At 40.8% G+C, this 27,386-nt stretch overlaps 1 protein-coding gene across 2 annotated transcripts in view; it reads right to left on the reverse strand.

Moving 5' to 3' along the window:
• Positions 1-27,386, reverse strand: part of anks1b (ankyrin repeat and sterile alpha motif domain containing 1B) — a 238,508-nt gene that overhangs the window by 63,174 nt on the left and 147,948 nt on the right. For both annotated transcript variants that reach the window (XM_078243136.1, XM_078243133.1), the window contains exons 13-15: positions 18,995-19,181; positions 1,935-2,590; positions 1,128-1,250 (exon numbers count right to left, since the gene is read on the reverse strand). In XM_078243136.1, the coding sequence (XP_078099262.1) occupies positions 1,128-1,250; positions 1,935-2,590; positions 18,995-19,181 (966 nt within the window). The remainder of the gene's footprint in view (positions 1-1,127; positions 1,251-1,934; positions 2,591-18,994; positions 19,182-27,386) is intronic.

A 27,386-nucleotide genomic window follows, 5' to 3' on the forward strand; every position in this document is an offset into this window, starting at 1 on the left:
TCCAACATCAGCGGTTTTCAAAGTAAAGCCAGATAGAAGCACACATTTGTATCATACAGAGGCAACCTTATTTATGCCTGTAGCACTAATGAGTATGGATATCTTCAGATTTCTTACTCTGGTGGGACATCCCATGTGGCTCGTCTCTTGCTAGTAATGCAAATCTTTCCCAAGCATGTGCTGCAAATAGACCAACTTTTTGTTATATATCACTCAACAATTTCCCTGAAGCCATCTTATCTCATCCTCCTGTATCATGCAATTAAACAGTAAAGACAGCAGAGAATTATGGGAAATTCCATATGGTAATTCATCATCATCAGCAAGTTATTAGCTGTGCTGAGGAACTAATTACCATGTACATGCAAAAGTGGACAGGAATGTACAAATGTACTTTCACTCATATGCATTAGCATTATTTAAAAAATAGAACGAATAATTAAGTCATTATCAATGTTATAAAATAAAATGGTATGAGATTCTTCATTTCCAGGGGGTAAACATGCATAAGCATCAGGTTGGTGAAATGTGTGTTGTGTGAATGATGAATAGTGACTGTGTCTCTGTGACCCGAAGTGTTTATAAAGGGACGAGATCCAACAGCGGTGTCCAGTCAATGGATTACATCTATGTCAGAGACACTTTAATACCAAAGAAGCCCCAGGCACAAACACACCGAGGACCAAAACACACAGAACCCTCGACCTCCGCTCTCTACCCTCTATAACAGAAACAGCCTTCTCTCTTTTATCTGGTCTTCCCTGCAGCTCCAGTGCTGGGTACAGAAGGAAATCAATGTGGGAGCTATGTGGATGTTAAATTAGCACTGGGGCTACTTCTGCACTTTGATAGCGTGAGTGGATTTCAAAGAGAGGAAAAATTGAAGAAGCTCACTGCTGTTGGTGCAGATGTTTCAACTGCCCCCTGCAGAGATGCATCACTTGGAAAGGCATCAGTTTTACTACAGAAATATATGCAGTGTCACAGTCAAAGGAACTGATTAACCTGAGTGATGCAGAAATGACACGTTTATTGTTTTCTGTAAAATTGACTTCCCTTTTATATCTCAATTGATCCGAAACATCTGGTAAAATAAGTACTTCATGTCGGGAAAAAACTCTTCTTACCTCTTCCCACTCAGCAGTGAAGGAGGGCGTTCTCTCCAGTCTTCCCCCTGGGCTGGCACCCTCTCCGGGGCTGGGACTTCCAGGCCCCTGGCCACGAGATGCAGACCCCCAGCCGTGCTCCTCCTGGACAAGGCAAAAGCCAACAATTTGTTTTCCAAGCATAATCAATCTACCGACAATGAGATGCAAAGGTTGCCAATGTTTTAACCTTAACATTTTGGACAACTAGGCACTAAATACTGTTTAGAGAATAACCATATCAAAGTTTTATCTGAAGCATTTTTCATCAGACTATGTATTTAGCTTATGATTTATTTACAATGAATTAAAGAAAAAGTCTCATAAAATGTGCTGCACAGTAGGGAGCACTGTGGCCCAGATTAGTGAGTTATCTAATTGGCTGCACTGGTTTCTGTGCTGTTTCTGAAGTCACTCAGAGTCTGCATGATACGGCAAGATGCAAACTATCTCCATGGCTGCATAATTTATACAACTGAATACTTAGAATAAATTCCTTTGCTCTCATTGCTAACAGAGATCTTGGTGCTGACCTAAACTTTTATAAAAAAAGAGAAACTTTGTATAACTTTTATTAAAAGAAGCTTATCTTTGGCCTCTTACATAAATGTCTCAGAGAGCGAAACCGTATCAGAGAAAAAAAAAGTTTTAACACGCCTTCATAATGCAACATAAATGCTGGGCTCTACTTTATAAATCATTCTCTCATTAACACTTTGATGAGTCATTTTAGATGAGAGTAACAAAAGAAGATGGAAAATCAAAGTTGAGACTTTGAGAACAACCTACCTGTATGGGAGATACAGCTACCAGGTTGGAATCAGATTTGGACAGAGACTTGGACAACTGCAAGTCCAAAACACTGCGGGGCATGGACCTCATCCTCCCCAGGGTGCAAGCCCTCTCTTCGTAGCCAGCACCCAATGAACTGCCCTTGGGCACACCTCCTGTCTGGATCCCCCGTAACTCTGGAACTTTCCCGTTCTGACCAGGGGAGTTGGAGGGTGGGTGGCCCAGTGAAGACCAGCCACAAGGTTGATCTGCCTGCTCCCAGTTCCTGGGTCGGGCCTGGTCCTGGTTGACCCTAGTGTGGAAGATAGTCCGGTACACCACCTGTGGCTTCTGGGGGTCGTTGGTGGTCCTCTGAGGCGATGACTCGCTCCCCGTCCTGGGGAAGATCTGAGTGGGTCCTCCTCCGATTACGATGCTGAACTCCGGGGTCTGCAACAGGCTGCTCTGGACGTCCGTAGAGGCATATTTTCGGGGTTTGGGGCTGTAAAGATGGTAAGGTGTATCAGGGGTTTCACAAGCTGGGGAAGATCCATGAAGGAGGCCTGCAAACTCCTCTGGAATGTGGCTCTTTCTGCGCTCCTCCAAAGCGTTGGATGTGAAGGAAGAGCAGAGTGGAGTAGGAGGAGATGGGTCTCGCTGGTACGGCCCGTCGTCTACACAGAGGACACACGCACACCCAAAAACATTGACTGATTAGGATCGAATCATGGAGATTTGCATAAAATGGTTCTGTCACAACGATACACACTAATGAATTTACTCTTGAAGAAGAGAGAGACATTTACACTCACTGCAAAAACAAATCACAATATGTAAAAGTGTAGAGCAAAATGCTTAGTATAAAACAGAATAGAGAGAGAGAGAGAGAGAGAGAGAGAGAGAGAGAGGAAAGCAATGAGGCTTAAAAAATAAGAAAATAAATACTGCAAAACAACAAAAGCTGCAAACTCGAAGATAAGAATGAGGTAATGCATATTCTGTTTCCCTGCTGAAAAGCTGTTTGTTCATCCAAGGCAAAATGAAAGAACTCCTGACTTGGATTTTACACCTCTGCTCCACTAACTCCTGGTTGCAAAACTGTGTGTTTGGGTGTCTGAACTTGTGCATGTATGCATGAACTCATCGGGGCAGACGTTCTTATACCATTGACTGGATTTTATTTTTTGAGGGGATGCTTTCAGAGGCCCACTCACTGTCTCTGGGCAGTGGGGTGAAAGAGAAGCCACTGAAAGCTTCTTTTGATTCTCTGGATATAAGTGTTTGTGTAATCATAGATACACGTGTGTGTGTGTGTGTGTGTGTGTGTGTGTGTGCTTAGCTACTCGCCTGTCTGTGTATGATTATGTTCACATCTGCAAACAAGTTACACCTCAGGTCACACCAATTGTACTGCATGTTTAAAAGATGTACTCCTCATGATACAAGATGTAAAATAAGAGGCGCATTATGTATTATTATTCTACCATGATTATTTATTTCGCTTCACCAGAGCATTGCCGCCACACTCAAAATCATATAGATAAATCTCCAGGTTGTAGCTGAGCTCCTCCGGGGAACAGCCCTTTACTTAGTATTTCACAAATAAAGTGTCTTAGACACTGTGACTAAAAATGAATGCCAAATTTATTGAGTTAGAATTATTAGTAAAGGTGTGAACTAAGCATGAGAGACAGAAATTCAGCTAGGTAGGCAGGTGGAAGGAATCATACAGGATGAATCACAGAGCAGTAGCAAAGACTGAAGCACAGATGGCTTCTCTAATCATCCTTTTTATATTACTAATAGGTGAAATGACTACTGTACATATAATGTGAAAGTTTGTAGTGAGGAAGTCACACAGAATTATCCCCCGTTTTGGTTTTACAGCTCTCATCATCATCTTTTCCTGATGCGGCAAAAATAGCTCTGATAAACCCACTTCCCAACACCAGACAGACAGATGACTAAAGATAGCAGCCAGCTAGCGAACATAGTGGTGCATTTAGCAGCTAAAGAGCCAGATATTTCCCTTGTGAGTTGGTGAAGACCAAAATAGAGCTAAAAGGAAAGTAGCTAGACTGACCAAGTGGACATAAACACAACTTCAAAGCTAATGTTGCTTTATGTTGCTGTTTGCTAACACATTAAACATATCAATGTCAGTACATTTGTTTTGCATTGCCTCTAAGTGGCCCAAAGAAACAAAAATCAAATCATGTAGGTTTAAATCATGTACACTGTTCCAGGCAACCATTGGTTTCCATTAATTTCCATTGTATCTATAAATTGCAGGAACGTCTGTCTCTGTCTGTCTGTCAGTGTGTTATTCGCATATCTCTCGAACCGTTAGTCCGATGGATTTCAAACTTGACACGTGTCTTGCTACGGACACGAGTAAGTGCAGTGCCAAGTTTGACGTTGTTTGGATAAGAAATGCAAAATATATCGTCAGTAAAAGAACCACACGTTGGCTTTTGTTGCTCTAGCCGCTGGCCACTCCCCCTCTCACAGTGCACACAGCAGGACCAGACACAGAGAGGGTCGAAGAAAGCAGCAGAGCTTTGGCAGCTAAAATGTTAAATACACCTCAGACCCACAAAAATGTGCAAAGTAGCACTACTTTGGACTGTCTTTGACTTTGAATAAACAAACGACAATTCCCGAATTTAAGGACGTTTCAGAATCCCACACATGCAAAGCACAACCAGCTACAGACAACGCTTTACAACAACGGGGGGTGGGGGGGGGTGTTACAGCCTTTGACTCTTTTCCTGCTATTGTATTAAATTGCTGTGAGCTGGCAGAACATAACAGAACCTTCACAGCGCTGTGCAATGTGAGAAAATCTCAGCCACTAAACCTGTATGGAAATAAGCACCTCTGCTGAAATGTTAAATTTGTTAACGATCATACGACACCTCTCTCTCTCATGAGTCCGTGACGCTAATGTCTGATTACTCCACATTTTCATTGTGGTATTTTGTGATTACATTCTGAATCTGCCCCGTTCTCTGTCAGGTAAATACAGTAGTAGGTAGGCCTACAATGTCTTCCTCTGATGTAGACGTAGCCTACACTGTAAGTCAGTAGTAGGCTATACAGTGGAGTAAGTGGTTTGGGGTCCTTCTGTAAGTAATTTTGGGGTACAATTTGGTTTTGAAGAATTCTACAAGCAGCAGTACCACAGGCCAAGCAATCGCCCGTTCCAAACAGGCACATTTTCAACGGGCTCTGTACTAGTGTTATCAATTAGCAGAATACTGGAACTTTTCTTCTGAAAGTTAAATTATCATTGCATGGTGATACAGTTTATGAGAAGACTGATTTCAAAAGCATTACCTCCTATAACGTAACTGACAAAAATAAAATCTTGCTGTGTACTGACTACAGAGCGTAAGCTACTTTTAAAAGTCCTTACATTTTCACCCTGAACAGGAATGAATAGAAACAAATGAATGTGTGGAAAAGTATAAAAAATACATTCACACATACAACACAACAACACGGTTAGCACTAATTTGAAGTGTAACAAACCGCTGGAATGGTCTTTAATGTCAGCAGGTAACAATTACAGCTCCCTGATCTGCCCAAACCCAAACACATGTCTGAAACCTGCAAAAGGCTTCAATGGATCTGATGTTGTTTTCAACCCACCTGCTTATTAAACTACAATACAACATAATATTCAGCCTTGTCACTTTTCATTCCGTAAATAGCTGAAAAGAAAACTTTGTGTTTGTGTGTCAAGCCCAGATATGTCTTTCTCTGTTCCCTTTCACTGTGTGTTAAGATTGTGTACCAGGCCATGTAAACAATCTCAGCACTGATAAGCATCACACACACACACATAGTCTCTGCTAGCATTTCATGACTGTCCTGGGTACATACAGCCACGTTTCTATATGAAACATTTACATAATGTGTGCCAACAAAGAAAATCCCTGAACAAGTCACTTGGCTGGTTTTCCTGAGAAAACCCCACAATGTGAATAACTGGAATTATATGATAATTTAAACAGGAATGCTCAAGCTCCTCTCATTGTGGCAGAATAAAGGTAGGAGAAAGTGAAAAAATATTAACCTCAGTCCTCAAATGGAGAGCAATTTCGTATCATTTGGAATGTGAAGGTTCCATTTTACTCCAACTTAACTGTACTGTGTGCTGTGTTTAAAAGTATGAAACACCCGTTAACAGTTCAGGTAATGACTCATCCTTGAGCGGACATAGACTGAAACTATCATTATTTCACATAAATACACAGTGAGTGGACATTCGTAGAGCTTAAAGCTTTTTGTTTGTTTTTTTGCCTACGGTACATTGTCTTCTAGGTGATTGGTACAATTTGACCATCAATCAATAGCACATATCAGTGAATACATTTTAGTGAGTCATTACATTTTACCTGGTAAGACAGCAGTTGGTCTACTATTGTTAATTATATTAGACTTACTATGAAAAATGTATACTTCATTTTGGGTCAGATTAATAACACGAGCATTTTTGGAAACAATCAAAGCTTGGAACTGTAGATGGGATTAACACAAACAATTCCTACATTTTGACTGCACCATGAATGCATCAATAAGTGACTGTGTGTGTTTCTTTCAGCCCTTCCATGGATTTCTTTATCACTCTCTTCATGGTGCTCCTTTTTTTAAGATGAGAACTGTTGGCAACAGGTGAGCCTGTTGGTCGCTATGGCAACAGAGAGCCACAGCGATGGCATCTCTCCCAGTTTTTTGGGTAGCTTGAGTGTCTCTGGCCTTCAGGAGTGCAAAGGAAAAGTGTACGACTGATGAACACAGCAATCAAAGAAGCAGGTGTGTGAATTTTTGTCTAGACCAAAAACATGACAGAGGTAGAGCTGGCATATCTGCAAGTGCAAAAGTAAAGGTTTGATGATAGGGCAGAAGGAAAGTTACATGCAAGATTTTCTGTAAGTTTTCTGAAAAAGAAAGGTATAGATATATAAATAAACCTAACATTAGTTGAGCTGATGAGAATATTGGTGTACTAACTAGTGGAAACCAAATTATAGGAAGGATAACACTGCAGAAGCATAATTTGGCACGACTCAGGCAGGAAACTCTAGTTTCTCTTCTTCTTCCCCTGTGAACAATCAATAGTCTTGCTCTGTGTGTTGTTTTAACTTTACTTCTAATCCATTCCTGAGCCTACAGATCCCTCTGCAGCTTCGCCTCACTGACTGTCCTCTGTGTGAGTGTGTGTGTGTGTGTTTCTCACCTGGGCATCCAAAGCAAGAAGTATCAGCTCAAACTACGGAACGCTCATACTGTATGTACTGTAGATATTCATACTGTAGTAACTCGTCACGCTGCTTCTGCTGAAATGCAGCAAACGTCTAAGAATCAGATGACGAAACAACAGCTGCATCACTCTGCATACCTGCATTTTTTTTGCGAAACTAGTATGCAAACACACACAAGTTGTGGCATGCAGCAGTTCAGCCCAGAAACTGATTGGTAGTTGGATAACTGGTGTTCATCTCAAGACAAACAACTGCAGTAACATGTGTGTTTGTGCAACAAATAAAGACAAGTGTGTCTCAATATGACTCGTCTATGTACAAACTAACCATTAGATAAGTAAGGATCAATTGTCTTGAATCTCAATCTTTGTAATCATTATCACAAAATGGCACCCAATAAATTGATTGACTGACTGATGCAATGATGTGTGTGACGTTATCACTTGCTCAAGCTGATACACTGTGAGAGGCAAAACCTTTAGCGGTGTACTTCTCCCCACCACCCACCTATCAGTGAAGCACAGACAGAGGAGAAGTGAGTGGGTGTGAGAGAAATAGATCTGAAATTAAGCTTTTATTCAATGTACCTAAACACTTTATTTATAGATGAAAATAATTAATAATATATCTCTCCTGGGGTGTCCAACGGTTTAAGATGCATACAGTAGCACACTGCATTCTAACTAAGTAGGTTAGCAAGTATGTAGTAGACTGGACACTGAAAAAGTGAGTATAGTCAGTATGTTTACTGGATCTGCCTGGTTTTTGAGTGGACTGGTGATGGACACTACAGTATTGTCACACAATGCATACACAAAGGCTCACAGCTGCGAAGCATTAGATGCATTATTTGCAGGTGATGAGACAACGGTATTTTATTTAACAAACATTAAGCACTTTACAATAAAGGTTAACAAAACTAAGTATTAAATCTGTTGCTGTCTTTGAGTGCTGTTTAATTGGCAGTGGTAATTCCACAGTCACAGATAAATTGGCATCTGTCAGTTATATAATAACTGTATACTAATTGGAAAAACAGTATACTAGGAAGTCATTTCATGAGTGACCCAAAACAACATATATTCACGTTCAAGTGACAAAGCCCTCTAGTGGCTGTAGTAATTATGACGAGAGCAAAGGAAGAAATCTTTTTTTGTGCCTCAACCTAACCAAACCTTAACCATCGCTTTGTCCCGTCATAAAACCGATTTATTTTTCAACAGTAACAGTTTTCAAAGGCACAAACAAATGATCAGAAAATGTCGTTCTAGAAGGCATGGGAATTTTGTACTTAGAGCAATCTACAATGTTAGTATGTAACATGGAACTGGGACAAAGCTCATGAAACCCTTTGTTGCAGCTCTCTACTGTGCAGTCTAAAGAGAACAGTCTTCTAAAAGTGACACTGAAATTCATTACTCATATCTAAGCAATTTGGATACATACATTTGTGCTGTTTTATACCTCCGTACTATTGTATCTACCATTTTGTATACAGTATACTGTTTTTGCAGTAAGAAGAAGAAATTTAATGCACCTTACCATTTTGTATGAACAGGGAATGATGTCATAAACCTTTTACACAACAGATATTTTAACTTGTCATAGCAGGAAAAACACAGGTGTAACTAATAACATTAACGATGGTCTGGCGTTCAGAGTGGACAAAAAGAACACAGAGGAAGAAGAGAGGCAGAGGGAGGGAGGAAGAAGAGGAAAATGGGGAAAAGGGGAAGGAGGTTAAAAAGGTGAAAGTTGAAATACAGGGAGAGGTAGAGAGTGGGCAGCAAAGCGAGGGAGAGAAAAAAGCAAAGATAGAAAGGGTGGAGGGCAAATGAGTTATGAGCGGCAAACTAGCAACACAGCATAACTGAAAAGCTGAAGAAGGCTTGACAAATAGCAGCGAGGCTGAGGGAAAGTGAGGGGGCGGGCGGAGAACATATAACAGTGAATGACAGGCATAAAGAGAGAGACAGAAGCAAATGAGAGCTCGGGGAAGAGGCTAGAGAAATAAAGAGAGTGACAGAATGAAGGATTGAATGGCAGAGGGGGGCAGGAGGGAGAGAAATGCAAGAGTGGGGTTACAGAGCTGGAGGTTATATGTCAAAATGTGAGGAAAAAGAAACTGGGAAGAGTGGAGTAAGGCTTGATCTGTTGTAGTAAAGCCAGTCAATCCACACAGTAGCACAGCAGACCACTACAAGTTGGGCTTCAACCTTTTTGATGAATTGTATCTAATAAAACCTTGTTTACTATTAATTTTCACACTTACTGAAGTCATGAAATGATTTAAATTCCAATTAAAATAAATACGATCCACACAAACACTATTAAATGACAGTAAATACCAAACAAACATCTATGTAAAAGATGTGACATGTTGTCTCACTGCATCTTTGGGGGCTTTCACACCTGCCTCATTTAGTTCGGTTGATCCCCCTTGGTGCGGTTTGTGTGGGCAGGTGTGAATGGGGCAATCGCACTCTCTCACAGAAACAGACTGCGGTCAAGCTTGTCGTCACCCACATGTCCGTGGTCAAAAAGCCGGTGCTAAAGTTGGAGACAGACGCCGGCAGAGCGAAGTCTCGGTGAGCAGAGCAGACGTAGTGAAACTATGTTTGATTATTTAAATGGGAATAAGCTGGTTTGACCATAGAGATGGAAAAAAATATGCACTAGTCCAGAACACAGGCCTTTCTTTCTGTATTTGCTTTCTTGATCCCGCCCCAGACACTTCCGACCAATAAGAGGAGTGAACGTTCTTGCGTAATGACACATTTTGGTAGGCTTGGATTTTTCCAGATGTGAAACGAAACCGAACCAAGGGGAAATCGCTCCAAGTTTACAAACTCTTTAACTGATTCTAACCAAAGCAAACGAACTATAGATGTGAAATGCCCTTTATCCCCAGCAGATCTAGAGTTAAGGTACTGATGGACCATTTTTGGATCGGTCTGCGACACCCTTCGGCCCAAGATGATTCACCCTGACACAAAGAGAAAATATCATCAGCCTCAATCTCCTTATTCCTCGTCCCTTCACTCTCCCATCTCCCCTGCCTCGCCCCTTTTGGGATTCACTGATAAAATAGTTGGTTAGCGCTATAAATTCACCCAACAGTAACTGTCACGTGATCTGCCTCCACCCCAACCAAGCACATTCTGTAACATCATCTTCGCCGATAACAAAGTCACCAAAAGTTTGCCTCATCAGTCTCCCCCCACCTCCCCCTCTTAGGGATATCTCTAACAAACTATAATCAGAGATTAAGGAACTGGATGTGATGTTAGCAGGATGTGTCAGGATGAAAAAAGTCTCCATGGGCTTATCTTCAGTAGACTCAACTTCTGTAATGCTGCCTTTACAGGTCTCTGTAAAAAGTCGATCAGACAGCTGCAGCTAATTCAGAACGCGGCTGTTCGTCTTCACTAAGAAAAGAAGGGTAAATTATATCACTCCAGTTCTGGAATCTTTACACTGGCTTCTGTCAAACAATTGATTCTACCACTGCTGGTTTATAAAGCACTGAATGAGCCAAAATACATTACGTTTATATGCACCACATATCTGGAACAAACTCCCAGGAATCTTGAGATCTGCTCCAACTCTCAGTTCTTTTAAATCAAGGCTTGCCTTGCCTCTTATCGTTTCCCTCATTTGTGTGAATGCAAACAGACACAAACTACACACCGTCTCTCATACACTGGGATTTTTTTTCATTTGTGTGTGTGTGTGTGTGTGTGTGTGTGTGTGTGTGTGTGTGTTGTAGCAGGAGGGGCTGGGAGATGATCCAAACATCTGATAGCACCGCGTTGATCGCTCCGTCTCTTGTGGAAACGCACTCACTGTTATTAAAAACTACAGAGTAATATCTGAGCTGTCAGTCATCCCAGAGATGCAAGACTGAACCCTATTTCCTAGGCTCCACTGGCATGGATAAATCATTATCAGCTCCCTGAACCTCAGGCACTAAGCTAGCACTAGGTTTAGTGCTAGGCTATGCTAACAAACCCACATCAAGATGGTACTGCAGGACTCTACTGGGCTGCTGCTTGGATTCATGATGACAGGAAATCATTTTAAGTCTGGATCGTTGATTTGAGAAAGTGTTAAGACCACAGGAAATTAAATGAAATAACATGCCAGAGTCGTAGAAGTGCTTTAGGAAATGTCACAATCATTAACTAAAGGCATAAAATCACTCAATTATACCAAAGATGCGATGTTTAACCCTTATCAGTCCCAGGGACTATCCACATGAAATGCTTCTGCATTTGCAAAAGAAACTGCAATACATCTACTTAATATTTGAAACTAATGCAAGACTTTCAGAGGCAGAATAATGGATGTAGTACAAACACTTAATGGAGGAGGTTAAGGGAAAACACATGTTAACAACTCTTGGTCAATGTGATTTATTGATGTATTAGAAACATTCTACTCTTAATTCATCATTTACTGTTCAAGAATACAAGTATTTTCCACAAGATGTAGAAAATGATCACAAAGAGAAATATATATATATATAATGCCTGAATATGAATCTCCTCCTAAATTAAATTTTTCGCTGAGTAAAAATGTGTATCGTGTTCTAAGATTAAACATTTACATCTTTTTTTCTCAATTTGTGATAGACTGTGCATGATGAAACTTAGCATGCTTAACTTAGTGACACCCGAGCTAGCGTTACACTAACAGGTGCAAGGTTCAGTCTTAACTCTCCACTTGTAAGTATGAATGTTATACACATAAGTTTATGTTTTGTTGTACCATTGATGTATGTTTTTGTTGTTCTTTTGTTGTATTGTAAGTATGGATCTATGTATTCCAGCTTATGTAATATTCTTATGAAATAATAGACCCCAGGATGAGTAGCTTCTGTTTAAGACAGACAGAAGCTAATGGGCATCCTAATAAACAACAGTAAGGAGGCAGAGAGAGAGATGGGACTCCCTGCTGAGAGCATTACTTCATGTCGCTGTATGTATCTAAACCTAGCCGTAAGGCAGCAAGGGGCCCACCTGTAGATATTGAATTCACACTTTAATTCCAGATATGAGTATGCAGAGTATAGTGCCACAGCAACTGGCTCGTCTCTCACGGTAACCCTTTTTTTCCCCAAGTCTCCTCAAGTCGGGAGTGACGGCAGTCTCTCACTAGCGTGAAATTCCATTTGCGTGTGTGTGTGTATGTGTGAGACAGAGAGGGAAAGTGAGTAAAATGTGATATGAGGTCACCACTGATTAACAGTTGTGATGTACGTACGTGTTCATAGCATTAGTAGTATCTCAGCCCTGAGTCAGCTCAAAGCAAAATGTAATGTGTGTGAGTTCCTGTATGTGTGCAAAAAGTATGTATAGAGCATGTCTAGTCATTTTGCTCTGGTTTGGTTTTGTTTATTGACAACAAATAATATATTTATGAAATGCAACACATTAGACTTTGTCACGTCCTGAAGTCATTTCCATCATTGTCATAGGTGGCAAGAAAAACGGACCACTTCATAATAATAAAGTGCAGCTTTTTAGAGCCGAGAAGTCTCAGCTCTATAAAGCTGCACTTTATTATATTATTCTTTTGTGTTCAGAGCTTCCAAACATGACTCACCATCACCTACAGCAATGCTAGCGGCTCTGTCAGGCTGTACTAAGCCACAGCAGTTCTTTGAGGTAAATGCTACTACCATCAGCACGCTTACATGTTCACAATTACAACATGCTGATGTTACGCTTTTAAAATATTTATCATGTTCACTATTGTAACGAAGCATGGGGGGGTGGCGACACATTTGACCTGGGTAGAACAGCGGGGAAAATTCCTGTCATTTATTGTAAGAGGAGAGCAAATCTACAGACAGCACCGCTGCTTTTCTGCTTCATGCAAAATGTAAGGAAAAAAAGAAGAAAACTGCTCATGCTTGTTCTGTTAAGCTATGATTATAATTCAGTTTGTGGATGGACAATATCAGTGGCCACTAATAGCAGGTTTTTTTCATTAAGCTGTATGCTTTGTGGCATGGACACACAAAAGAGAATGGCTTCAAATGTGATTATGTATAATAAAGACCAAAGGACAGAGCTGTGTCAATTAAATGGAAAATCAATCAGAGTGTGTGTGTGTGTGTGTGTAAACACACGGCGAGTGGCGCACTCACACACATACAAAGCAGTTGATTGTGTTGCCATTTACGGCTCATTAACTGTAAGAGCTCATCGATCACTCAGCCCTTTTGTGGCCTTCATATTATGAAGAGAGTATGTAGTCATATTTTTTCAGTTGGCCATTTTTCACAGCTGACCAAGACAACAGTAATTTTCTTACGGTAATTTAGAAGCAAAAGTCTAGAAACTGGCTTATATGTCAGAAAACACAGAAATCGAGGCATTTTACATAGTGTGTAGATCAAAGAACATTACAGTAGCAGCACACACGAAAATATACTAGAGTTGTGTTAGCAAACAGTTGCCTATTTACACATCGAGCAGAGACAGGACAACATAAGCATTCATTTGGAGCTGTGTTTCTGGCTACTCTGAACTCTTTAGCAGCTAAATGCTTCACCTTGTTCACCAGTTAGCCACAAACTTTGTCTGTCTGCCATTTGGTGCTGAGCAGGTAGCGTACAGTTAGTGTATCGGAGTTTTTTCACTGAAAACAGCTGCCTGGTGCTTCGAGAACCAACTCTATGAGAGCGGAGAGAGCGAAACAAAACATTAAAGTTTTAGTCTGTAAAACCAAAACCAAAGCTGGAAAAAGCTAAAAAGCTATGAAAGTAAGTAACTCTGTGGGTTAATCACTACCAGCAACCGCCGTCACATTACATGTAGTAGAGCTGAAGATCTTTGCCATCGGGTTCGGTCTTAATTTCTATCATTTTACACGGGCTCGGGCCAGGCTCGGGCTTGCGCTCCGGGTTGCGCGGTAAATGAGCGGTCAGGTGATGCGTTTCAATTAGCGCGAAAATGGATGCTGAGGAGGTGAAACGGAGGCTGGCCTCTGGAGGACTTATTTTATTTCTTTGTTCCAACTTCCAAGTGGCCTATAGCCTAACTTTTAAGGCCTGATTACAGCTCTAACATGTAGTCAACTGACCCATTGTTTATATAAAAATAATGATGAGTAAAGCTTTAGATGTTAGCTTGCCCAATAGTCATAACAGACAAAAACATGAGAATAAGACCCATGATGTTTTCACATGGTGTGTATAAGAAGCTGTGAAGTGTTCCAGCAACTTAAAAGCTTCCAGGTGTATAAATACAGACCTGCAGATTTGTGCCTGTTTTTTTTACTGACATGTCGCAAGGGGCACTGCATAATTCATGGAGGACAACTGTGTCTACAGTTGCACTGCTTTTGCATAACACTGCATTGCACTTGGCACTCTGCACCGAAGGCACTGAGGGAAAATCTTTTCCAGCAATGTCCAACATTACATAAACCGTAGTTCCGTAGCATCAACAGCAGCACCAGTGATGGAGCAGGATATAAATAGGCCTCCTTTTTATCCGACTGCCCACACAGGTGGCTGACACCTGCATACTCTACTGCGGATCCGGAGATTTACTGTATAAATATATGGTTGGTGTCAAAGAGCTGATCTGGATTTTTAGGAGGAAAATGAGAGGAATAAGAAGAAGAGATACAAATGTTGAGAGAAAGGAAGGAAAAACCTTTTATGGTGTGCAGGCAAAAAAGTGTTCCCTTCACTTTCTTGTCCTCATTTCTCAATCCAACCCCCTGATATCTCACATTTCATTCTTTCCATTTTCCTTCATCACCCCCCCTCCTCCCAACTCTCATTCTCTGTCCCTCACCCACTCTCTTTTTCACTGGCATCCTTTGAATTCTGTGACTCTTTGCCTTCTGTACCCACATACATATATACTCCCTCTTCTCTCTTTTTTCTCTCTCTCTATCTCTCTGTAAGCCACTTGTTACCATGGAAACCCCACAATAGGCCTTATGAAGCTAATAAGTAGAGAGAGCATGAGGGGATGAGCAGAGTAGCAGAAAAAGAAGGAAGGAGGGGGGGGGGGGCAAAAAAATATACAAAATAAATATAAATAGACAAAAATAAATATTATTGGAAAAATAAATGGGTGCCAATCTATTCCTGGTGTTAGAGCTCCCGGCGAGGAGAGCATGGGAGAGACTAACTGAGAAAGTCAGAGAGAGAGAAACATGTACACATGTTATTATTCTTAATGTAAATGTACTTTTAACCTGTTTGGACAGAACTGTTACAGTCAACCATTCAACGGCAGAAATTCAAATTAAATTCTTATAAAATCAACAGAGAAGATGAGGAAAGGACAATCTTGCCTGCAGTGCCTCAAGTTGCAGTATGTTTGCATCAACACAGACCATATTTTTCTCAGGCAAATGTTACAGGAACTTTTCAAATGTTGAAAATAAATAGAGTGTTGAGGTTAAGTTGAAGCAAATCCCCCAAAAAATTGTAAGTTGTTACTGTCAGGTAAGAGTTGTCACAGTTTCCCAACTGGTCACAGCTTCTAACCTACGATAACCAGTAGCTGGCTGTACAATCAATGCAGGATCCACAGGTTTAATGTATCTGGGAGCTCACAGTGGTAACGATGTGTTATGCATTTAAGAAAGTCTGCAGCATCTTTTCAACCTTTTTGCAATTAAGATGAACTGCTGATCACTAGTAATAGGTACTGAAGACCATTATTAAAAAATAACTGAAATACAGATATGTTTCTTGGTAGTTGGTGCTAAATATTTTAACGTCTTTCATTTAAAGGCAGACAATTTCAATTTGGCTCCTGTTAAAAAAACGTTTCTCTATATGTGTTACTAAAAAAAATGTCCCGCTTGCAAGCATTGTGTGACTAAGTTATGGCAGAAAATTAAAAAGTTGCTGTGTGTGAAGCGCTGGTAATAACAGAACAATATTAGGACAATAGAGCATAAATTGTCAGTGCTATGGATTCATTTTGAGAAAAGCAGCTGCTGTGTCACTGTCGATGCAGCCAGTCTACTCCCCACAAGCAAGGGCCTCTGATGCCCATTTTCAGTTCAGTACTTATCAGCATCGATTACGTGCCATAACCATCCGTAGTTATCACACCAGTCATGTGAAAACCAATTGCTAGCATCAGCATTAAAATTAAAAAATCTTCTTCCAAGTCATGAAATTCTTATGTATCCACAATTTTCCCATTCCACAAATAAACTTTGATAAACAGTAAATTAAACATGTTGAAAGTAAAAACAAGGGCTTTTCAACACTGTGATCAATAACTGCTCCTCAGTGTTTGTCCTCAGAAGACATCAGTCAGACATCAATGTCAGGCCCAAGACTAATTATTGTATGAACTGTAGGTTCAAGAGGGAAATAACACACTCTTGTTGCATGAATGCCATGGCAATGCTTCAATGAGAATAGTAGATAAGGATGTCTTATTCAGTTTTTCATCTGTGTGTGCATGCACTTGTGGACTGATAATGAATGTGTTTTTCGTTTGAGGCACTACATAGATCAAAGTCTAGCTGGGCCTCTGAACTGCTCCTGGATGAAACAAACACACACACACACACACAAAATGCCTCCCGCCTGGTCCATTTCCCCTGCTTTGCCTCTTCTGTCTGTGCCTGATAACAGCAGGTGTGAAGGACAGTTGGACTGAAACCCAGGTGAGAGAATGACGTCTTCACGACCACGTCACCAGCGAACTATCGCCAGGGCCACCGCTTCGCCTTGACAACAATGAATCTCATCGCTATGGTAACACATGATGACACAAAGGAAATGAAGGCTGGGAGTAAACCAGTGGTTCCCAAAGTATGGCACGGGGATACTGTGGGGTCCAGTGAAGAGGAGGGGTCCTTATGGTATCCCAGTGAAGTGGAAAAAAGCTAAATTTCAACTAAATATACAGTAAACGTTTTTTTGTTTTTTTTTAAATACTGTAATTACTCTGGTACTATTACCTGCCCATATACAGCGTAGACACCTTAGTGTTAAATCAATAGAAAAGATGTTTCCATACGGGGTAAAATGTTAGCAGATGGGGATCACAGGGATAGGGTCATTTTAGGGATCATTATGTTGATGTCTGTATGTTCATATACAATCACATTAAAAAGTGCACGTGGATACTAAACATATTTGTATTATTTAGTATTTATGTACCTTTTTTATTATGTGAATATAAACATAAGAGTACTGAAATGTGCGTATGTGCAGATTTAAGACGAAGCTGCCCTCATTATGAGATTCTTATGAGAAAACACCTCAATCATTACATTGAATATTCCTTTTGGAAGAGAATTTTTTTAACTCAGCAGGGGATGTCATTAGAGGAAACTAACAGTGTTTCATCTGGTCTGACAGTAACAGGGACTCATAGCAGGCCTAATAGAACATCCTTTGCTGATATCTTGGAGCTTAGTTTTTAAGATATCCGGTAGTCTTCCCCTGAAAGTGCTTGTTTGCATCCTAATTTCCTGTAAAACACACTTGGGGTTAATATACCAGTTATGAAAGGTTTTCACCTCAAAAAACCTTTGAAAAGTCCTAAAGGCTAGCAGTTCTCCAGCTCGCCAGCTACAGTTGTTGATCTTACCCTGAGAGTAGGCACTACGTCACTTATAGCACCACCAATAGCTATTTATATGCACTTGGCTTTGGCACTTTCGGGGTAACAAGGCCTTTACTCAACACTGAAATTCTCTTCATGGCCTGATACAACCTGGCAAACACACCAGTAGATCTATCATTAATAAGTCATGTTGTGCGGCTATACATTTGTCATACCCACATGACTTTATCTAAAGGTCAAAACCCTGTGTAGAATTATTGAGTGCTTGCTGACAATGCTGTAGGCTGAAATGTACTAAAATGTACTCTGAATTGACAAATTATTTCTGGAACTAGTATATTTTTGGTCAGTTTCAGCATATTCTGAATCATATATTTAAAACTGTCCTATATTTGTAGAGCGGATCTCCGGTGTAGCCAGTTTCATTGATTATAATGGAAGCGTAGTTTTGGAACGTTCACTCCGCTTACGTTATGGGTGCAATGTAGCCAGCCCGTTAGACAAAAATCATGAAACATTCATGGTGTGCCTTTCACTTCTTCCACAGTCCTGCAGTTCTTTCTAAGATCTGTTGTTAGCCTCTAAGGTGTTTGTCTCTTGGCTCTGGTCTCATGACAGGAGTCGAAATATGATTTAAATTTCCCGGTACCCAGGGCAAGAGGGTAAAAGCTTGATTTGGTTTGTAGGCTGAAAGAGTTGCAAAGCTACCAAACTACTACCGAATGAAAAAGGAGGCTTCAACACCAAGACTAAAGAAAGATGGCCTCAGCAGTGTTATTATAGTCATCTAAGAAATGAATGCATCACAAGGCCAAAGGTACAGTGTTATACAGACATTAAATATACTGACCTTCAGAGTGAGTGCATAAAACACATGCATTATTGATGCCATAACTGAATGGGGCTAAAATAACCCAACCACTCACTAAGTCACTAGCTGGCAAATATAAATGATAGATGTGGAAAGTCTGTGACAACAATCATAAAGTCTTTGATTTAATTGCTTCGCTTAGTGTCAATGCAGCAGACAGTCAAGCGACCTCACAGAGTATCAAGAGTTTTCATATTGGGATATATTCCCCTTGAGGGGATATTTGTGTTTCTGCTGATCCTCCGCAACAGTGAGATGAGAGGTCAGGGAGGAGTGTATTTCAGCAGACGCTCACTCTCACTTCTGGCTGAGAGACAGCCTTTAACATTAATCGCTCTTCCATTCTTCTGACCGTTTCAAGAGTCTTACCTGTGAGCGGACAGTCGTCGTTGGAGCCTGCAGAGTCCTCCTGGTTAGGGCTGAGTGGGGGGCTGGCAGGGGGGCTGGTGCTGAAGCTGGCGTAGCCCAGGGATGAGCTCACCTCGCTGGGCTCGCAGCTGCGGTTGACCGGCCTCTGGACGTCCAGGGACGAAGACAGAGAGGTACGCTGCTTGGGCTGAATACAAAACAGGGGGAAGAGCAGTACAACAGTTAGAAAGATGAAAACCTTTATACTTTTTGGAGTTTTTGGAGTGCTAAACTACTATATTCTGTCCTATGCAACTGGCCGTATCTTGGGTTTATCCATTTTTGTTCTTTGCTTTTCCTTTTAAGTGATTAACTTTATTTTACACATTAACAGTCATTGCTTTGGCTGCTTTATAAGTGTTTCATAGGCACAGAATTTTGGCTTCCAATCTGATATACACAAAATAAACAGTAACCTGCCAATTAAACACTTCCTGTGAGAAATTATGGTGCTCTCTACCGTCTACATGCTTGGCGCCATTTAAATTTGATATTGCATTTATTCTATTATGATAAATGCTCATTATTCCTATTTCATATTTTGTTATTCTTGTTTTAATAATGACCGATTTCTTTGTTTTAGAGATCAATTTTTTAAATGTAATAGACTTGTAAATTCATTCCGACACCTGAACACGTGTGTGATGTAATAAGATATATATTGATTTCAACAGAGTGTGTATAATGTAAAATTAAAATGCAAGTATAAAAAATAGAGAGAGGGACAGAGGAAACAGAGAGAGAGAGAGAAAGTAATGATTGCTTTGCTTACAGCAAGTGAAATAGTGAGAGTGAGAGAGAAAGCAAGGAAGAGTCCAACTGAAACTGTAGACTGGCATCTCTAAACACATCTACACTTACATAATGAGGCATTTGCAGCTCTAATCCTGCAGTCAAAACCTGCGTGTGTGTGTGTGTGTGTGTGTACAAGTCAGAGGATGTAGGCGAAGTGAATCAATAAAGTGAGACAGACACATGTCAGGACAACCTTTATGAGACCTTCACTGTCTTGTATGTCACTCAAGGCACAACAACTGAAGCTTGGGGGGGAAAGAGATGGGGGAGAAGTTATGAAAGGAAATGAAGAGGAGGAGAGAACACTCTTTTCCGTGCACTCACATTGTGCTTTGAAGAGTCTTCAGATCGACTGAACTAAATTGAGATGAAAAACAAAAGCAAAACAAGTGCAGGGAAATAGGTTGAACAAGAAGAGCATGAACAATAAAAGAGAATTGGACAGGGAGAGAGGAAAAAGGTGTAGAAAGGTGGAAAGACTGTGAATGAAAATGGAATGGACTGATGAAAAAAAAAGGGAAGGGGACAATGAACAGAAGAAAGAAATGATGGTGGGATAAACTTTTAGGTAGGAGATGAATGATCTTAGGCAAGAAGGAATGAAGGAAAAGAAGACAGAAAGACATGGTCACAATAAAAAAGAAATGGAAGAAAGTCAGAGAGTGAGCATAATTTAGGATGAAAGGAGGTAGAGAGGGAAGAAGCAAATAAAGGACAGAGGAGGAGATGGTTAGCATTACAAGGAAGAAAGAAACTAATAAGTCTATTTTCTTATAGTATTGCAGCGGTAATTTCACGATGGCTGATGTCACACTGTTACCACAACAACACGTTGCATGTTGTTAGCTGGTAACGTGTTATGTTGAAAGGAATTACGTCACTTGACTTCTTCCTCGTCGCTCTTACCTGACTAGTACTAGCTAGTTAGCTTGGTTAGCAAGGTGACTAGCGCTAGCTAGTTAGCAAGGAGCAACTGAATGTTGAACAAGACAGTTTTAGGAGACCAAAATGTTGTAATTAATTTTGATAAAAGGTAAAACACACTGTGAAAGGGTCCAAGTTCTTAGACAAAAAAAAACATCCCAAAACAAGTTCACTTAAATGTCCAAATGCCACAGATACACATCGCTTAGTCTATCCTGTTGCTACTACGGCGACCTGTCAATTACATGGTAGCCATGCCCTAAAGAATACCCTGCTTTAGCGTCTATTTTATTTTCAACTAGTGCAGTGCCCGTTCAAAACGGGCCGATTGCTCGGCCTGTGGTATCGCTGCTTGTAGCATTCTCCAGAACCATTTTCCCCCGAGATTACTTACAGAAGGACCCCAAAACACTTAATATGCAGCTCCACAGTAAACTACTGACTTACTGTGTACTTCTACTTCAGAGGAAAACATTGTACTACTACATTTACCTGACAGAGCAATGTTACTGGTTATGATGCAGATTCCGATTTTACTACAAAATATCAAAATTACAATGTGATGTATTATTATCCATTCAACTATCCAGCATTAGAGTTGAAAGCTCTAAAGTAAATGCAAATAAATTGTTCGATAATGCCTCTCTTCACTTGAAGTAAACATTTGAATGCAGGACTTCAACAGTATATATCTGTATACAACCTTGCATAAAATTTAATGTGAAAACAGAATGCTGTAGAAGTAACTTTCATTATTAAAAAGGGAAAAGTATTAAAGGATTAGTTCGACATTTCGGAAAATATGCTTATTTAATTTCTTGCTGAAAGAAGATTTGTGTGGTTTTCTACATGGAGAAATCCAGTATATACGAGGCACAGAGACTAAAATCCCAAACTAAGCAGCTTCAACAGACCAGAATGCAGCACAGCACTGTGGAGAGTTGGTCCGTAGGGAATAACACCACAGCCGCAGTGTCCTGCAGAGACCAGGGATGTTTAAAGGACCAATGCATCAACCAAACAAGATCACAACAGCCCAGACAGGCAACCGGGAATAGGATGATGATGTATGAGCCCAACAGGGAGTCACCCTCACTGGGCCAGGGAACATTACACAAGCTTTCTGTCAGAAACGTGTATTTTTTGTTATCATTCTCTTTTTAGTTGGATGTCGTGGGGTGTAAGAAATAAAACAAAATCCTTGTATGTTTTATGACCTCTTTGTAATCAAAAGCATTGATGGCCTATGGTGAAGAAACAAAGTCAAACATACTGATATTAAACTACATATATACCACAATAAATCACATGAGCCCGCATGGAAACAGAACCCAAAATAAATGAGATGAAACAGCAATCAACCCAGAATGATGGAACTGCTGTAATATGAATCTGTGGTATTTCAAAGTGGGAGGTTGAGGCTGTGCGTGCGTGTGTGTGTGTGTGTGTGTGTGTGTGTGTGTGTGTGTGTGTCTTCTTTTGCGATATATCTAATGTTTAATGAGTTTAATGGCAACTTCTTCCATTCATCCTTTAAGCATCTCTTTATTCCAGCACTTATCTCTGCATTGTGTACTGTATCTGGATTTGGCTTCTTTCTAACAACTAAAGGCGTCTTCTCTCTGGACTTGTGTTTATTAAGAGCTTGCACATGCACATACACCCACACTGCAGCTCTTGCTGAGGCTTAGCGTTAACAATGTAAACGGGCAGCAGGCTAATGAACATGTCATGGCTGATTTGAAGGGGATTAATGCGCACACATACACACAGTCCTCCATGCCTGACTAAACTACAGCACAAGACATTTTCCCCGCTGTAACAGCATCCCTGGGGGAAAACATGCCGTTTAACACCTCACTAATGTGTGTCTGTGCTAGGGCGCTAATAAATGACACACCCATTAGCTAAAAAGTGTAATTCCTCACCTAAGACGAGTTGAGGTGTACTTTGCTGTCTAAGTTTGCTTGCATGCGTTGAAAAATGCTCATTTCTGTGTGGAACTGAGGAATTGTGTGCTAAATTGTGAATAACAGCATAATCAATTCACATAAAATGATCATGATTAAAAGATCAGATACTGTACAATTGGGTATGGGCAGTGGTCATTATTGATGAATGAAACTTCAAGAGAAGTAAAATTTACTGTGCAAATTTTAGGAGCTATGCTAAAAAAAAACAATGTATGTTGATTGTACCACAGAGTCAGGGTTATTTATTCCAAAATGTTTTCATTTAGTAAATTAGCATGAGCGGCAGACTGAAAGGTAATTATCATAATGGTTTTAATTGATATTTTCAGTTGTTGAAGCAAACTTCTCTTCTGTTAGCAGTAGCCATATATTAATGATGCTGTGTATGGAGCAATTCACATCTTTTGTAGCCAGTGTTTTTTACTTCTTTTATATTCTCCCTTGTTTTTTCTGTTCTTATTTCAGTGGCTTCATACATTGACAGATAGATGTAAACACTCAACAACAAAAAAGCTGAGAAGAGCAGAGCAGATGATACATCAACAGCAGAGAGGAAAACGAGAATGGAAAATAAAAAGTAGTAAACATCCAAACCCCCTCCTCTCAAGAAACAAACTTAACTGCAACTCTAAAACATACTCTACTATTCAGCTCTTGATTCTGCAATCCCCTTTCTTCTGATACATTTGGGCGTTTATTTTACTGATCAAGCTTCTTTTTTATTTTTCTCCTCAAGAAACATTTTTTTTTTTAACGTTTCACTCAGGTGAGCCTTTCAGGTACTGACCCACTTTTGAGACAATTTCAGTGACATTAACATATATAGTGCCCCCGCCAAACATGGTTCATGCGGCAGTGTGTGTGGCTGTGCCTTTCCAGACACACATCCTCTGTCCACTGAAGTACTGAGTTACTTGCTCTGTTATCTCTCTACTTTCATCAGGAAAGCTGAAAGACAATCTGACTTTAAAAAAGCCTCTTTTTGCTTATTTGTTAACTGTTAGAAATAAAAAAGTAAGTAAATATACTATTCTTACAATCTAAACAGTCTCTCAGCTTGTCATGATTAATGTGGTAGTGGAAGCACTCATGAGTAATAGATTAAGTCAGTGTTATTGCCTCTGCACAGCCTGATTTAATTAAAAAGTAAAATTTCAGTCTGGTTGTTATTTTTGTGTCATGTTACTGTGGGTTGCTGTTTGAACACTGAACCAATATCTATCGAGGGGTCAAGTGAGGTAGCTTTTTAAATCAAAAACACTTTTCTTAACCTAATCATCAAGGCATAATTGGCATTTTCCTTTCACATTGTTTCATTTATACTAAATCAAGAAGTTCAGGAAATTTCAGACACTTTCAGGTAAGTCTGGCTTCTGCGTGCTAAAATCAATTCAATATCATTGGAGGTTTTCTAGATTGCAAACTCAGAGCAAGCACTTTGTTTTTAGCTATTTTTTCCACACACAAAAAAATCTTTTTCATACTGTTATTGTCTTCCCTTCCATATCTGCTATCATTCAACTTGGGTTTATTTACTCCTACTGTCTTCCAGTTTTGTCCATCATCTAAAATTGTGAGAAACTCAGTAAGCCTTACCGTAGCTCAACTTGAACAAGAAGTAATTCACCTTCTGTCCGTTATTTGTTATAAACAATTAAAGCAGTTTTTCCACCAGGGCAGTAAAAGCTAGCAGTCTTCTTGGCTCACAACTAATGAGGTGAATGAACTGCACGATTTATTGAAATCATCAAAATGCTACATACAAATCCTTTAATACAGGTGGAAAATACCAGGAAATAGCTGAGATGTGAAACTCCCACTGGAGAGCTTTTAGCATTACCTTTAGTCAGTTCAATTAGCTGTGTATGACCCACGTCTCTCTCTGGGGCCAAAGGCATCTTGCTGGCTGGGAAACCAATCACTACCACACAGTCTCACACACATACTGTATAAAGGTTTCCTAGTTGTCCCAGCAACTTTCAGGTGGAGCACTCTAAGCCTGCAGCTATGATGAGGAATGAGCTGACCAAGGTACGTAACCTTTTTTTTTCTTGACCTTCTGGTCTCTCTCTTTTATCACTCTTTGTTTCCTGCTACCATGTTTTCTTGCCATCCCTCTTTAAATAGCTGACATTACTACTCTGTTTCTTGAGCATGTATGGTCTTGCAAAAACTCTAATATGGGCTCGATAAAGAGCTGGCACAAATGCAGTCATATTCATAGATCTGTACAGTGTAGAAATGTACTGTAATTATGCACATACCCAAAGAAATTTGCTGGAAGATTAACTGACTGGAGCAACTTTGTCAGAGAGCGATCATCAAGTGACTGTGTGTGTATTCAGCACAAACACAGCCTCAGCAGCTAAATGACTGATGAGTGTGAACAGATTAATGAGCTCTAACTGCCAAAGTGAGTAGTGATCTGTCTGCGTACGCGTGTGTATTAAAGTAAAGAATCAGGTGATTGGTGGGAATATATAGAAATGCTAATGAAATAATGGTTATCTAACAGTAACATGGCTTCATTACTCAATTAATTGTTAAAAATGTGGTCATACAAGCAGCACAAAACTTTGAGATTTCCACTTTGTGACTGAAAAGATCTCCAGGGCTTATAAACTGACAGCATGTCTGAGATGTACTGTGGAGCCAGACCAGCAAGTGCTTTGTAAACCAAAAGTAGGACTTTGAATTGAATTCTGAAAACAACAGGTAACCAATGAAGTTATATTAGAGTTATCTGGTCTAATCTTTTTGTACTGGTTAGAGTTCTGAAAAAGTTGTAATCTATGGAATGTTTTGTTTGGAGGCCTAGTTGCTCACCTGGTAGAGCGGGCACTCATATATAGAGTTTTACTCCTTGATGCAGCGGCCGTGGGTTCGACTCTTTGCTGCATGTCACTCCCCCTCTCTCTCCCCTTTCAAGTCTAAGCGGTCCTATACAAATAAAGTCCTTAAATGCCCAAAAATAATCTTTAAAAAGAAAAGAAAAAATGACATGATCTAATTGTAGATGTTTAACTTTCTTAACCAGCTGCTTATTTACTTCTTCACTAGCCATTTTGAGCTAGCAGGTAGCCTACAATTAGCCTGCGCGAGCATGCGAGTTGCAGAACGAGGTGTTGATTGGCAGTGGGATTAGTAGTACCAGCAATTATATTACATTTGTCTTACATTAGTTATTTGATTAAATGGTAATATCAACAATAATCTTTCATTGGGCTTTAAAATTAAGTTTTCCATAATCTCATATGTTTACATTTGAACTGAGAACCTTTCACAGATTTCCAATGGGGTCTGGCCCAGCAGTGCAGTTTAAAAATTTGAGCTGGTAGAGCCTGGCAGCCTTTTTTGTTATTGTCTTGTTTGTTCACTATAATTATGCTGTCATCTCAATATTACTCTACGCGGAAGTTAAAATTACACGTATTGTGGAAATTGTAGTAATCTTGACAGAGACAACTTCTCACGTTGAGCACACAAATGCGTGTCTCATTTATTTATATAGGGAAAACAATTCATTCACAAAATGGTGCTGCCCAGCAACCCAACCCCCAGGTCCCACGTGACATCATCACACGCTTAAAGGGACCGCAATCCCTAAACCAACATAATACATGCACAACATATTACATTAAACAACAAAGGTGAATTATGTCTGTCACAATCACTACACACGTCCCCCCACCACACCAGAATGAATGAATCGAACAGTCAACGGGGAGGCGGGCGTATTAACCGGCCACAACGGCTGTGCTGCCCCAGAGGCCAAGAAGCCCTAACAGCAGAAGGCGCCCCGTAATGGCCCGGGCGTGGGGAAAGGAGTGCACGAGGCTTGGGAGGGAGGGGAGCATGGGGTGAGGGCAGAGCTGGAGACCGTCCACGCCGTGGGGGCTGGGCCAGGTCAATAGGCCTGGCCACGTCCAAGTGAGCCGGTTTAAGGTGGTCGATGGAGAGCTGCTCTGGCTTGCCGCCTCTGTCCACCACAAAATGTTTGTCGCCTGCTTACAAAACCCGGAACGGGCCATGGTAGGGTGGGCGCAGCGGTCCCCTTTGGGCATCGTGGCGAATGAACACATAGTCAGCAGTATGCAGCCCAGCCGGGACGTGCGACCAAGGGAGGCCGTGATGGGAAGTGGGGACAGGAGAGAAAAGCCTTGCATTGTCCAGCAGAACAGACCTCTGGAGAGCAGCAGACCAAGAAACCGTGGTGCTAGGGACAAAATCCCCTGGAACCCGCAGCGGCTGTCTATAAACAAGCTCTGCGGACGAGGACTGAAGGTCCTCCTTTGGTGCAGTCCTGATGCCCAGCATCACCCACGGGAGGTTGTCGACCCAGTTGCCGTCTTTAAGGCTGGCATGCAGGGCAGCCTTCATCGACCTATGAAAACGCTCACAGAGTCCGTTAGCCTGTGGGTGATACGCGGTTGTGCGGTGGAGCGTTCAACACAGGTGTTAGCCCAGTCCCTAACGTCCTTCTTGAGACCGCGCCAAACAAACTTAGCTGCAATCAGTCTTTGTGATGCTTTGGAACCCGGGTGGGAGAGCCCATGGACGGCATCAAACACATGTCGTCTCCATACTGTGGGAACGATCGGCCGAGGACTGCCTGTGGAAACGTCACACAGGAGCGTGGTACCAGCATCGCCAAAAACAAC

This window comes from Sander vitreus, chromosome 23 (genome assembly GCF_031162955.1).
Source record: "Sander vitreus isolate 19-12246 chromosome 23, sanVit1, whole genome shotgun sequence".
Classification (NCBI taxonomy): Eukaryota; Metazoa; Chordata; class Actinopteri; order Perciformes; family Percidae; genus Sander; species Sander vitreus.